At 41.7% G+C, this 14,237-nt stretch overlaps 1 protein-coding gene across 3 annotated transcripts; it reads left to right on the top strand.

Moving 5' to 3' along the window:
• The first annotated feature begins 1,285 nt into the window (after positions 1-1,285).
• Positions 1,286-12,829, top strand: lhx3 (LIM homeobox 3). Of its 3 annotated transcripts, none has more exons than XM_071466661.1 (6): positions 1,286-1,780; positions 6,685-6,856; positions 6,986-7,188; positions 8,946-9,097; positions 10,324-10,495; positions 11,638-12,829. In XM_071466661.1, the coding sequence occupies exons 1-6, from the start codon at positions 1,711-1,713 to the stop codon at positions 12,069-12,071; spliced, it is 1,203 nt and encodes a 400-aa protein (XP_071322762.1). In that variant the 5' UTR covers positions 1,286-1,710; the 3' UTR covers positions 12,072-12,829. The 3 variants fall into 3 exon arrangements, with proteins under 3 accessions (XP_071322762.1, XP_071322760.1, XP_071322761.1); XM_071466659.1 differs by lacking the exon at positions 1,286-1,780 and adding an exon at positions 4,298-4,466; XM_071466660.1 differs by lacking the exon at positions 1,286-1,780 and adding an exon at positions 4,312-4,466 and having other exon boundaries at positions 6,989-7,188; positions 11,638-12,204.
• Positions 12,830-14,237: the final 1,408 nt, after the last annotated feature.

Genomic DNA, 14,237 nt, shown 5'->3' with positions numbered 1-14,237 from the left:
TTCTTACAGTGGATGACAGGAAAAGGAAAGCAGTACTGTTGTTGTTCATGTCTTCTAAGCTCTTCTGATGCTGCATTGGCTTTAGGATCCCAGTTACTGTGTACAGCTCCTTCCAGATTTACAGATTTACAAACATTTCTCCCTTAATCTGCATAAAGATCCACACTGGCTTGTTGACTAGAAGATTACTGCCCACGAAAACACAAAAACTCGCTTCTCATCCATGAAAACAACCATCCACGGGATATTGTTTTTAAAGTCTCGATATCATGTGAATGTGTAGTGGAATTGCTTGGACAAAGGCGGAGATGGTGTCAAGTAGGAGAGGTATAATAATGAGAAAAGAAAAAAATGGTTGATTTCTGTCCAAGTTTGGGAAGCTAATTGCCCTGAGTGGACTAATGAATAGCATAGGTCTAATTGGCTTACACCACTTGTGGGCTGGCGTGCTGGGCGAGTAAAATTGAATCAAAGCTGTAGGACTACGCCAGAGTAGTTATGTGCCTTGTGGTGGAAATTGGCACTGTATCAAAAGCATGAGGCATGGCACTCGGCCAAATGCAGGCCGGCCCGGCTCTGCGCAAGCGCGCTTGAACAGATTTGACAGGAATACGTAACTATTAAATTAACGAAAAATATCTTTTAAGAAAAAAAAAAAGAGGATGTTGCTAATGAACTACCCTATAGGATGATAATAATTGTGAGAATGTATACATTCATTATACATTACGATTATCCATAGTAATTGCCTACCCTTAATAGTGGCCTATCTCAACCTAGGTGCTGAAAAAAATCAGCTGATTAAAAAAGAAAAAAAAAGAAAAAAAACTTTATCACTATTTTTTCCACACAAACATTTTTATTTAAACGCCTTTCATAGGATGTGACCTATTAGGATGCACCTTGCCTCCCCCCTTTCTTTTTTTTTTTTTTTTTTTTTGGTCAAACCTAACCGTAACACCACATAAGTTAACGTAACGGCACGCACGCTTCCTCCACTTGTATCATTAATGCGATGCGGTCTGTGTTCACCCGGACAAAAGAGGGACGCAGCGATGGAAACGCATGACAACAATGACCCGAGCAAGGCCCGACGGACCCATTGTGCGCCCTGAAAGACAGACACGTGTACCACAACATAGATAGGGGGGGGGGTGGAGTGTGTGTGCTGCTCCCACACACACACACATACACACGCACACACACGCCTCCAACCTATTTAGAGAAACTCCCCCTTTCAGCACCCTGGACAGAGGCAGCGCTGCGCCCGCCGCCGGTTACTTTTAGTTGAGGTGAAGTCGCCGGGCTCACAGTCACACAGTCCAGGTCAGCTGACGCCGCTGATGGTCAGACACTTTTCCGCTGCCGCCCCTCGTCCCCACCTCATCCAGAGCTTATCAACGCGGACTCAAAGAGCAGCTTGATGAATATTCAAAGTTTCTGCTCTGTCCGGGCGCTTGACGACAGGAGAAAGGTCGACGAAACGAAGGTGCCTTTTACGCTTTTCCAGAAGTCAAGCTACCATCCAACAGAGCTCAACTCTTTCCCGAGAGGATAAATCGCCAGGAGAGTGCGAGTTTGAATCCATCCAAACTCAGTAGCTTTTTAGGTTTTTTATTTTTTTTATTTTTTTTTTTACTGTTACTAAATCAGAGGCGCGCCTGTTTCGGCGCCGTTTCCCTCAGCTGGAACATCGAAACATCTCCAAAAATGCTGCTCGAACACCCGGGGTCAAGTTGTCAAAACACCGGAAATTTCTCTCGGTACAGTTCAGGCCAAGGTAAGAACCCAGTTTGACTAATTTTACTGTGTTTTACAATTTGTTTTTTTTCTGGGAAAGAGCGTCTATGAAATACCGAGAGCACTGGGCTTTAATTGATGTCCTGGGGTCCGTGAATGGGTCACAATTAAGCGTGAAATAGAGGATAACGGACGTTGAAAACTGTTTGTATTTTATTGTGAAAACCAACCACACGGGACTTCAGCATACGGTCCGATGTTGGATAAGTTGCGGCCCAATTACGCATTAAAGGGCGCAGATTTAAAAGTGGCAGGAAAACCCCTCCATATTGTTGTTTCAGAGGCGCTTCTCTGGCGCTGCGTGTGGGAGACGTTATGAATCTGTAATGAGCCTTCATTGTTGGAGGAGTCACACCAACAGATGTTATGCGCTTTTGCTGTCATTTCACACCGCCGCCCGCGGCTGTCACGGCAGTGCGGGGAGCAGGGTGCGGGGATGTGGAGAGAGGGAGAGCCCCGGACCCGTCCGCGGCCGCACGGCAGACTGCCAGCAGGCGCGGAGCTGCTCCCACCCGCAGTCCGCGTAGGGCTGATGCTCAACAGGTGTCACATTCCTGCCCTGACAGGTGGGACACCGGAGGTTGGAGTGAAATAGCGCTCCCACTCTGAGCTTATTGATTATTGATTTGCGTAAATATTTAGTGTCATCCAAAGAGAGGTGGGGAATTGCATGTTTAATTTAGGGTTTGTTTGGCCTGTTTCTGGAAATAAGCATTTTGGTACGTCGGCATTCATTGCGTCTAAGGCTTAACACAAAGCTACATATACACAATTTATTTCTTTTTATCTTATTTTAAATGAAGCAAGATTGGATTGGTTCACCCAATTGATTTGAACCAAATTAAAAATTTGGAAAAAGTTGAAAAAAAAAAAAAAAAACTCAAACAAAAAAATTATTTGATCATCCCTGTGACTTTCTCGAACTGACCATTACCCTGACGGCCTTTTTATCGCTTTGTTGTCGCATTACCCGGGGCCTCACCCCCTCAAAAGTAAGCGATCAATATGACATAAAAATTATTACAAAGCTGAAAAGTAAGAGGGGCACCCATGAACCCCACACCTCTCTCCAAAACGCCTTTCATATACTGCTGAAATACAGGCAAATAGGACATTGATTTTAGATTCATCAGCAGCCCCGGTGGCTGTGGCACTACTCGTGATTTCCCCAGGCGCTCTTTTGTGCCAAAGATCAGTGTCAATAAAATTCATTGGGGTGTTGGCCCGATCAACATGTTATTGAACAGCCAATCTCTCCCCTAAATAAACACTTGTCTTTGGGCACTCAACACACAAGAGATGCGTGTGTGTGTGTGTGTGTGTGTGTGTGTGTGTGTGTGTGTATAAGATATTCAAAATCACCCATTCATGATCAGATACAAAGCCTATAGGAACACTATATTAAATATATTAAACGCATTTCTGTTGTTCGTACTACTATAACTGCCTCAAATAATAGGCTAATATTAATAATGATAATAATAATAAGAAGAAGAAGAAGAAGAAGAAGAAAACTATTATAACTATATTTTTAGCTTCTACAAGTGTGAAAATACTTTTAAATTAGAGCAGTTATATAGAAAAAGAATTAAAGGGCCATTGCTATGCACACTGAATAAACACACTGATTGAAGCAACAGCCCAAGACAAGGATCTAATCAACACCCTGGTATTTCCTTTGGGCCCAGTCTTTCCTTCACACATGGCAGCACTGATATCTGAATTAAAAATGGATTTGCCATCGCGAATCCTCCTGAGAAACCGCTTTTGGTCGATTTACATAATAATCCGACAACATCATGGAGTCCAGTTTTCTGGATGTTTTGAGGCTGTAGATCTAGCTTTTGTTGTTGCCATCAGTCTCTTTTCCACACGGGGGACCTTTAACTTCTGCCTGATAAAGTCATGCAGATGGACGCATGGTTTGTTGAGCTTCTAACTCGAGACAGTTGTACACCCCTCAAGGTAAAGCAACACACAAACTGTTCCTATAATATTTGCTACACTCATTTTTAAAAGCAACACGTTGTGTGTGTATATCTCTCGTACAAAAATGTGGATAGCTTTTTTCTTTCCCTTTTACATACAGGGGGGTCAGCCACCAAAGTAATGGCCATCACATTGTTCAGTTCATGTGGTGGGAATGAACTATTATAGGAGGAAGTCGGTTCAGAGCTGGAGAAAAGGGGATGATTCGAATTCAGCTTTGAAGGAAGTAAACAGTTTTCGACCTTTCCTTGACGTCTCCTTGTTAGAAAAGTAAAAGGCCACAATAAAGTAACGCGTAACCCCCCCACCCACCCACCCACCTACCTCCCCCCCACCACCTCCTGTTCCTTCCTCTTCCGGGTAAGGTGCTCGGTAGGTGATGTTGATCCACACCCCCCTCTCCCGTCACCCGGGTAACGGGTAGCGCCCCCCACCCCACCCCCCCTCCCCCCCCCGCGCGCGCGCTCGTGCGGCTCGTGCCGTGGCAACTCGGAGACCTGAGGCCGTCACCTGTCACGGCGCGCGGGCGCGGACAGCCCACGGACAGTCGCGCTCCGGACGCCAGCGGGAGCCATGAGCCATGGACGGAGCCGCTGAGCGCCGCTCCCCGGGAGAGGCACAGGGCCCCGCGGACATGCTCCTCGCTCTGCTGTCGCACAGTGACGAGCTGCGGAAAGGTAACGGCCAAAGACCAGGTGTTACGATTACACTATTTATTCGTTTTTCGGAACTGTTTATGTACAACATAACTGTTTGTCTAGGCTGTAGCGTGAGATCATAGCCTACATAATGGACTGTGAAATAGGCCTTTAAGTGTTGGCTGTTGGACTAATCATCTTTCCGCTATGCGCAATAAGAGTTTGGTTCTAAATGGTATATAAAGGCCCAGCACTGGATCGTGGGGGCTACAGCTGTGGAGTTGTGTTGAGTTTTTGGGATATTGTCCTGTTACACGGATCAGTCTTACAGCAGCTGAGACACAGGACATGTGCCATGTTCCTGGCTCCAGGTCCCGGCAATGCCACTTTTCAGGCATCAGACTTTAATTCAACCTAAAAAAAAAAAAACAAACAAAAAAAACGATCGAATTTCGATATATTTCGATATTTAGCGCATTGTGTCGGATGATAAATCGGGTTTAACCGCGTTTTAATAATAAAAAACCGCTTTCACGCTTGTTTAAATCGGATATAAACCTTTGACATAAAGATTCAAAGGCAACCACATGTATGACTTGACTTTTTTTCTTTCTGTAACATTGTCACGGTTGTGTGTTCACGATCACTATAATCATGCCTCCACCTTCTGTTTACCAATGCATTCTCCTGTTACGAACAATTACGAGGAGGATGTTGGAACCCGCTCCAAAAAAATCCAAGAGATTTCGATTGAGATTTGCGGGCATCTACAATCTTAGTCCCAAACTGGGCCCAGCGAGGTGAGCAAATAGCTGGGACACCTTGTCTCTTTGAGGCCGCAGCTCTCCAGCCTTACAGCCGCGTTGAATTAATGATGACCTGGATCCACCTGTTCTTGACGTGGCTCCCGCCGCACTTGTGCAGGGCTTGCGTGGTGATGCCAGAAGAAATGGTTCGTTAATGTTTCATGAATTGTCCGCAGCAGAACAATGGGAATGCGATTCCTTGCACGGATGGAATATGAAGTGGTTGAGCTTCCTTTAATTAGTAATAAAGCGGCTTGATAACGTCCTGCTTGGCATTTCAGTTGTGCTTATTCTTACTTTGCTTGTGTTTGTTTGTTTGTTTTTTTTTAATTCTGAAATGTCTAAGATGTTGTTGCCTTGAGGGGATTTTTGTAAAGCTGTGTACTGTAGACATAAGGTATTGTGTCCTGAGCAGTTAATTCTAAGATGGTGCTGTTCGCCTCACGCCTCTCAACATTAGATTTTCTTATTTTTTTTATTTATTTTTTTTTAAAGAATCCTACGGATTTTTTTTGCAGAATAAATGTATAAATATCATTTATATTGTTCAAATCATGGCTGAACACCGTGTTTGCTTCTAATAATTCTATAACAGTTTTCCTTAGCAAATTATTCAACTTAAATTTTGAAATGTGAACTGTTTAATCATCTTCTGATTAGATATATGGGCCTAAGTACAACGGCGGTTTCAAGTTAAATGCAGTGGTTAAGGTAAGAGAGGACAACTGCCCCCGATAAAGCAAAATGTAAAATTCAATAAAATAGTTATTTATTTTTATTCCTATATATTCCAAGCTTGTGGTCATTGCACCTGCACTTTTTGCCCCGATCAAATGAAGCTATAAGTTGAATATAAAAATTGTTTGTTTTTTTTTTTGTTTCCTCCTTTTTTTTCATTGTGTAAAGCAAATATGTTCATCTGGCATGGTGGCCTGATACTGCACAGGGCTAGTAAAGTAAGCTGTGTGTCGAAAAGGTGGAAGGTGCTGCGTTTGCACCATTATACAAAACTTTGTCTACACATTTAGACAGAAATATCTGTGTTAATCTCGTTCATGAGAAAGTTGGGTTGTGTAACAAAAGGAGTGATGATGATGGTGTAGTGACGACGAAGGTAGAGAGGGACATGCATTGCTATTTTATTAAACACAAGCTGTCATTGGAAATTTTGGGGGGGGGGGGGGGGGGGGGTTATTTTATAGACTGTTGAATAAAAATCTAAATAAATAACCAAATGCTCAAAGAAAAGTAAATGTGTGTAAAATTGCAGGGGTAAATCCACGCTGTTGATCTTTAATTTTAGCCATAAAGCCAGATGTCTCCTTATTGAGAGGTTTGCGTAATTAAACAGGGGTAGCCTTTAACAGATAACTATTTGAAGAGCGCCACACACGGGGCATTAAACAGCTGTGTCTTGAACTGCTGCTGTGATTCCGCCATGTCTCCCGCAGAAATCCCAGTGTGCGCAGGCTGCAGTCAACACATCGTGGACCGCTTCATCCTCAAAGTGCTGGATCGCCACTGGCACAGCAAGTGCCTGAAGTGCAGCGACTGCCAGGCTCAGCTGGCGGACAAGTGCTTCAGCAGAGGCGACAGCGTCTACTGCAAAGAGGACTTCTTCAAGTGAGTCAACGCCTCCGGGCTGTTTGCAGCATTTTAGCGTTCATTTTATTAAGGCAATAACATTTTAGCTTTTTTTTAAAAAAAAAAAAAAAAAAAGTTACTGATGGCGACCTTCTCATTGTCCAAAAGGAGATTCGGGACCAAATGCGCAGCGTGTCAGCAGGGCATCCCGCCCACACAGGTGGTGAGGAGGGCGCAGGACTTCGTCTACCACCTGCACTGCTTCGCCTGCATCGTTTGCAAGAGGCAGCTGGCCACAGGTGACGAGTACTACCTGATGGAGGACAGCAGGCTGGTCTGTAAGGCCGACTACGAGACCGCCAAACAGAGAGGTGAGCCGCGGCGAGCATCCACGTCTCTGTCACCGGCCTGAAAATGAAACGCTTAAGTTTCGATTGCGTCGGGTTATATGACGCGTCGTCTGTCGAGCTGCTTTTAATCACCGTGACGTCTGACGTGACAATGAGGTCACCCATAAACTTTGACCCACCTGTGCTAATTGCATCGCTGCCCGCAACCCAATCGATAGCAAACAGCGGAGGCCCAGAGGCTTACACTTGCACTTTGCACCTGAAGGAATCAGTTTTCAATAACCCTTATTATTGTGTGTGTGTGTGTAAGAGGATGGAAGCTTGGTAACAAGTGGGTGCAAACAGCCTCTTTATCTGTGTCCTTATGTCCAGTATCCCCTAATTATTTACAGTATTCTATGTGAGTAATATATTACTATGTTTATTTATGTTGTAGGTGCAACTGTTCAAGTATAAAAGTCCTTGAATATTTTCAAATTAAAAATGGCACAGAATAAAATAATAGGCATATTTTCTTGAAATGCTACATTTGCATTTTTTTTTTTTTTTTTGGTTTTGTTTCAGGCATAGTCACCTCCCTGAACCCATGTGTATTACGTAGTCAGCAGTAAGAGAGTCTTCATGCACAGTAGGCCTTTGATTCAAACACAGTTCCCAGTCAGATGTGTAATAACAATAAATATCCTATCTATGATGTTTTTTCAAACCAAAGGCCTATCTGCTTATTTAAGACTACAAACAATATAAATTGGATTCCAATAGAAATTGAAAGGGACAATATTTCAATTAGAATACAGTTTCCAAAAAAACACAGATTCTTGAAAAAACATCAAAATATTAACAAAAATGTATAATAGCATATTATAGTAGCGTATTATAGTAAAATTTGGTCATTTTTTGTCCCTTGGCAGAAAATAGTGGGCTTTTATAAGCGGACTATGATTATAGCTATAGATACACAATTCATGGCGTGATGTGTGCATTAGATATAGTTGATTTGAGTATAGTGCTGCCATGGAATAGTTGATAGCTTTTCAGTTTTTAGCCAAACACTGTTTATATGCCCAAACACATTTTCATTAGATAGCCTGTTTAATATCAACAGTCTACCAACAGCACATTATTGAAAAAGCCAGCAGCAGCCTCTGTTCCTCACAGGACAGACTGGCCATGGTCAAGTTTTATCTCCCCATCTGTTTGTTTGAATTTACTACTAGACACCAAGTGCTGATTTATGCAACGAGTTAACGCAAGTTTTCACAAAAAACACACACGTTTATTTTACTAATGAGAGGGCGCAATTACTTGGGCAGCGTCCATTTGGATGATGGTTTTTGTATTTTGCTGTGCTGGCCAACAGATGCGCAGACATGATGCAATTATGCACATGATGCCAGACTTCAGTTTATAGGCAGAAGAGAATTTATCTATTTATTTTAAATTAGAAAGTTGTATATTATAGAGGCTGTTTTATGCTACCAGTTGCTGTGAATGTGTGTTTCTATCAAAGGATTTTATGTTACTGACCCAGAACACATACACATAAAAAATCTGTCTATATATTTATATTATCATAAACCATTTTCTTATGATGTATTAGAGACAACAATAAATTGAATCAGCACACATAGAGGTAAAATAGTACAGTGAAAATCACTATGAGACTATTACTGTGTACTTTCTCTATTTATTCCTGACAAAAAGAAAAAGGGACGAGTTTGAGCTCCACATATTATCAGCACTGGCTGACATTGTGTGTTGTCCATGCATTTTTTCAGAAGCAGACTCAACTGCGAAAAGGCCACGGACAACCATCACTGCTAAACAGCTGGAAACGCTGAAGAACGCTTACAATAACTCTCCCAAACCTGCCCGCCATGTTCGAGAGCAGCTGTCCTCAGAGACGGGCCTGGATATGCGGGTTGTGCAGGTAAAGTGTATTATTATCCATTAAGGGCTATTCCATTAGTGTCCTGACTTCATTATGAAGTCACAATTGTGGCTGAACTGGCACAAGCCTACTGTACGCTCAAGTGTGTGTGTGTGTGTGTGTGTGTTGGGGGGGGATTTACGGCTAGATTGAGTAAAATGAAGTCCACGTGAGAATCAGCTCGGTTTAAGTGCAAGCTCGTTAACAATGCTAAGAGGGCCCCCTGCATATTGTCTGCTCCTGAGAAGCCTCACACTGGTTGCTAGGTGGTGGTCATATATATTGTTTTATTTGCAAGGACAAAAGTAGAGACGGAAGCCACTAAAATGCTCCTCATTATTCAGTGAAAGGGAAGGGGTGACGGGGGGCTTCACTCAGGGCGGAATATCATTAAGGAGAATGTAAAACTGCTTTTCGTGCCTGTGACTGAAATGGATTAATTTTTGCACATAAGATAAAAATGAATAAGAGATGGGGCCTTCATTCATTTTGTATCAGACGTCATAAACATTCACGAGAAGTGGGATTTTAGATTAAATTTAGACCATACACTGCGCGTGCGTTCAATGTTTTCTAAAGCACAAGCAAAAATTTATAGATCCGATCAAACGTGGCGATAGAAGAATTTGAATAATTTAAGTCAGTGGGGCGCTAACCTGTCTGCTCCCCGGGGTGAGGACAACTTGTAGCTGTCGTGAAGTTAATTAAATGCGTGATAAATCTGGTGCAGGGGACGCTGGTTTCAGGATTACTGCTCAGTGTCACAGTTTTAGTCCCCCACTTGGGCTCATCAAGGCGTGAAGTGGTGTCCAGACAGTCCTTGAAAATTAATTTTGTTTTAATGCTAAAAGGCATAAGATGTGCATCAAGGAAAGTGGACCGACGTAGCGGACTTTGTATTGTGTATGATGAGGTGTGATGACTACAAAACACTGTAGGGTATTTCTATAGTCATCTATGGTCCTCAAGACTGAGAGGGATATGTAAACTACGCAAATTCATGTAAATTAAATTGTGTTTAAAGCATTTGCTTGTTTCATTTTACATAATGAATAAATTGAGGCTATAGTTTTTGAACATAACAAAAGTAATTGTTTTTATTTAATGCTCAGGCCTAGTTTCTCTCAAGGAAAGTTTAGACACTGTTCTAAATAGTCAAATGTATTTCTAATAAGTCACCAAAGCCATCACCAAATAAGGAAATCTTGTATTTTTTTCCCTTCCAGGTTTGGTTTCAGAACAGGCGAGCTAAAGAGAAAAGGCTGAAGAAAGACGCGGGTCGGCAGAGGTGGGGCCAGTACTTCCGCAACATGAAGCGGTCACGAGGAAGTTCCAAATCCGACAAGGACAGCATCCAGGAGGAGGGCATGGACAGTGACGCAGAGGTGTCCTTCACAGGTAGAGATGGACAGAGTAGGCATTTCTCAGAGCAAACGTTTTGACTTGTCATAGCAGGAAACCACAGGTAATAACATTCATGGTCATCTCTTTATCCCAGTGTCCCAGTAAGCTATGACAGAGTGACAGTGAGCCAGATAGCATGATACCAGGACCCTGAAACTGAAGCAGCTAAATGGAATCCAGCCATCATTAATTTTTATTATTTACACCTATGTTTTCCTTTCTGTGACATGTCAGCCTGTCTTCCATGAAAAAAGGCCTAAAAGCTCAGGTGTAATAAATAACATGCATCATACACTATTCCATTTAGATGTGCCAGTGCCTTCTAAGGTGCATGCTGCCTCATGGTTATGGCTTACTGGGGGAGCTTAATGGGACACAACCATATTGTACTCCATTACAATTGTAGTTTTTCTGTTAGGACAAGTCAAAATGTTTGCTGCAATAAAAGGGATATAGGGCTATATATCAATGAGAAATTACTTGATGATGGACTAAATTTGTTTGTCAGATGAGAGAATGCATTTGCTAACGGCAGGAATGACAGAGACCATGGCTTTTTAACTAGGGAGGTTAAAAATACATGTTTTGCATTTTTTCCAAATGATATTGGTTAAATTCTGATCATGTTTGATCAGCTCTAACAGAAGTTTAAATTGTTCTGGCATCGATTTTACATCCATCCATTGTTATATGACTAAGTTTGTTATTTTTAAGCTTCCTGTTGTGATGATATTCAAGAAATTCATTTCTAAAGGCTCAGTCACACCAGAAAGGGGCACAGCAAAATTTAATCTGCAGTATATCGTCACAGAATATACTTCTTGTCTCAGAAGTTTGTAAGAACCATGTTTCTTATATGAAGTAAAAGACAGAATTTAAGTGGACACAACTAATAAGTGATACTTCCTCCATTTTGCACTCTAGACAGTTTGTTATTGGTGCAAATTTGCAAGTCAAAGTTCGGCTAAGTTGAGTCTGATTTACCTTGCCCCCATAGGCAAATCCATTGTTTGCAAAAATTCCATTGAAATGAAATGATTTTGATGCAAAATATTTTAATGAGTGGTGTGGTGGCAAAAACATTAATCATACTGATTGTGGAAAATGACAAATGACTTCTTGTCCTTGTTGCCCAGATGAACCACCCATGTCAGACCTTGGCCACACTAACGGCATCTACAGCAGCCTGAGTGAGTCCTCTCCCGTCATGGGGGGCCGCCAAGGGGGCAACAACCACGGCTCCTTCCCCCTGGAGCACAGCGTCCTGCCGTCTCAAGACCAGTTCCACGACATCCGCTCCAACAGCCCCTATGGCCTTCCTCAGTCGCCGGGGTCACTTCAGGCACTACCCAGACACCAGCCGCTCATCTCCAGCCTGGTCTACCCTGACACCGGCCTGTCTATCATGACCCAGGGCAGCGGGCCCGGGATCAACCCTGCCGTGAGGGTCTCCATGGGGGCAGCCAACGGCCCCAGCTCGGACCTCTCCACGGGCAGCAGCGGTGGATATCCAGACTTTCCTGCCAGTCCTGCCTCCTGGCTAGATGAAGTGGACCACGGGCAGTTTTGATTGGTCATCGACAAGAAATTGGACGTTTTTTTTTCTTTTTTGGTTTTCTGTGTCTTCTGTTGGATTTTAGGGACTGGACAGCAATTGTGTAAAGGACTAGACTTCTATCCTTGGCTTGGATCTCACCAGTATCTGATTGACAGGTTGATCAGTGTCTGTGATCAAGGCGGAAGGAGGGAGAAGAACGCCCTTCCTTAAAAGCACTTGGCCTCACAGTTGTCCTTCACTAGAAAAACTGTATGTAAAGCAAGGAATCTGTCAAAAATGTTTCAGTTTTCAGAAACCACTATAAGCTTTTTCAGAACCATGTACAGACAGACTCAGAAAGTTTAGATATCAATCATTTGGATTTTCACAGACTTCCTCTCTTATTCTCATCTCCTCCCACTGCTATCTGTTTTCTACAGTGTGTTCAGGTGCAGAATTCAGTTCAACGTTCAGAGTCTTTAAATGTCTGGTTGTTGCCAAATGTCTACATATATAGATATATATATATATATAATGGTTTATCATTGTGGAGACTTTATTTTTATATAAACCCCTTCTTGGACATGAATAAGAACCCAGATATGAGGACTTTGTACATTCTTAAACAGGGAAATAGGCAAAAATGTAGATGTTGTCTTAAATGGTACCTAGGGGTCCAATTACTTCTATGCATTTGTGTGTTCTCAGATGTATCTCGTTCGTTTTGTTCTACTGAAAAAAAAACCCAGAGGAAGAACTGCTATAGCACCCAGGGTCTGATGTATATGTTTGTTTATGTGGAAAATGTTTTATGTCTTATTTATTCCTTCTGGTAATGAAAATGATGATGATTCCTGATTAAATGACAGGACTTTAATAAATTTGTCACCTAAATCAAAATGGAGTTCTATCCTTTTTGGCTGGACCACAATATCATGCATCATATCCGACAAAGTAAGTGATGAGTGTCCTCAAAAATAGTTGTGTACAGTGTTTAAATAATATATTTTCACATGAATCATAGATGAGGTGCTGTATGATGAGAATATTTTGAAGATATTTTAAGTAATTTATACAATTTGGAAATGTCTCGTCAAAGCCAGGAAACATGACTCGACAAACCAGGTAGAGTCATCCCTCACATTTATCTTATATCTTACATGCAGCATCTCTCCTGGACATTTATCTTGCACATCTATAGCATAACACAGTGCTGATAGTGAAACCAGAGCGAGCCCACGGTTCTGACTGTGTCTGCAAATTGAGTCTCTGGCTAACTACCAACACTGTATCACGGGTTCAACAGCTCTTTAGTGGAGAAATTTGATGCAGACAGAGAGTCAACTCATCAATTCAGAGATTACTGGGTCTTGTTTGTCCAAACGCCGCTATGGGAAAGGAATCTCCAATCCATTAGCTGAGAAGGGATCAAGTGCCCCTTGTGAATTTCCTCATTTATTTAGTTATTCAAAGTCAGGTTCAATTAAATAGATTAAACTGTAAAATGTGTGTGTGAGAGCGTGCATGTGAGTATGTGTGTGTGTGTGTGTGTGTGGTGTGTGTGAAATTGCATGTTTACGTATTTGGTTCTCAGATGGTTTGTAATATGATACAGAGATGTAAAGTTTTATGTGATTTGTCACATTTCAAACCTTCTGCTTTCTTCTGCAGTACTTGTAATACTACTTATTTATTTATGGATGTGAGCTCTCAGCACCTCTTCAGTTTCATCTGAATCATCCTAAATATGTAGATCTAATTAGTTTACTTTGGAGAACCAGTGGTGGAAAGTAGTTTGGAAATATTTGTATTTTAATTAAAGTATTTCAATTTTATCCTACTTTACACATTGCATTGATTACATTTCTGAATGTTTTTGAATTTCTGGTGAAATACTTCCCTGGGTTTATATGACAACTGCAGTTTCAAGTTACTTTTAACATACAAAAAATAAATTGGTGTGCTGTAGATTTATCTAAGAAGCACAATCATGTTGAAAATAGCCCTGCACAGTCCAACTGCCAATTTAAAATACTGTTACACATCAGTGCATTAACTATAATAGTATTACACTGTGAAGGGATCATTTTGCATTATGAATATATAACATTAGGTACTTTAAATATATTTTGCTGATAGTACTTTTGTATTTTACCCAAATTGAAAGACACATTTTTACATTGTTGTATTCATATTCTT

The sequence above is a fragment of the Trachinotus anak genome, unplaced genomic scaffold, assembly GCF_046630095.1.
Source record: "Trachinotus anak isolate AG129_WGS33_773 ecotype Australia unplaced genomic scaffold, CSIRO_AGI_Tana_v1 ptg000028l, whole genome shotgun sequence".
In the NCBI taxonomy this organism is placed as follows: Eukaryota; Metazoa; Chordata; class Actinopteri; order Carangiformes; family Carangidae; genus Trachinotus; species Trachinotus anak.
This window is presented reverse-complemented; position numbering and strand designations above follow the sequence as displayed.

Coding starts and splice junctions, on each gene's coding strand:
- lhx3 (XM_071466659.1), top strand. CDS start 4,370: ATGGACGGAGCCGCTGAGCGCCGCTCCCCGGGAGAGGCACAGGGCCCC. Junction 7,189..8,945: donor CGAGACCGCCAAACAGAGAG/GTGAGCCGCGGC, acceptor GCATTTTTTCAG/AAGCAGACTCAACTGCGAAA. Junction 9,098..10,323: donor TGGATATGCGGGTTGTGCAG/GTAAAGTGTATT, acceptor TTTCCCTTCCAG/GTTTGGTTTCAGAACAGGCG.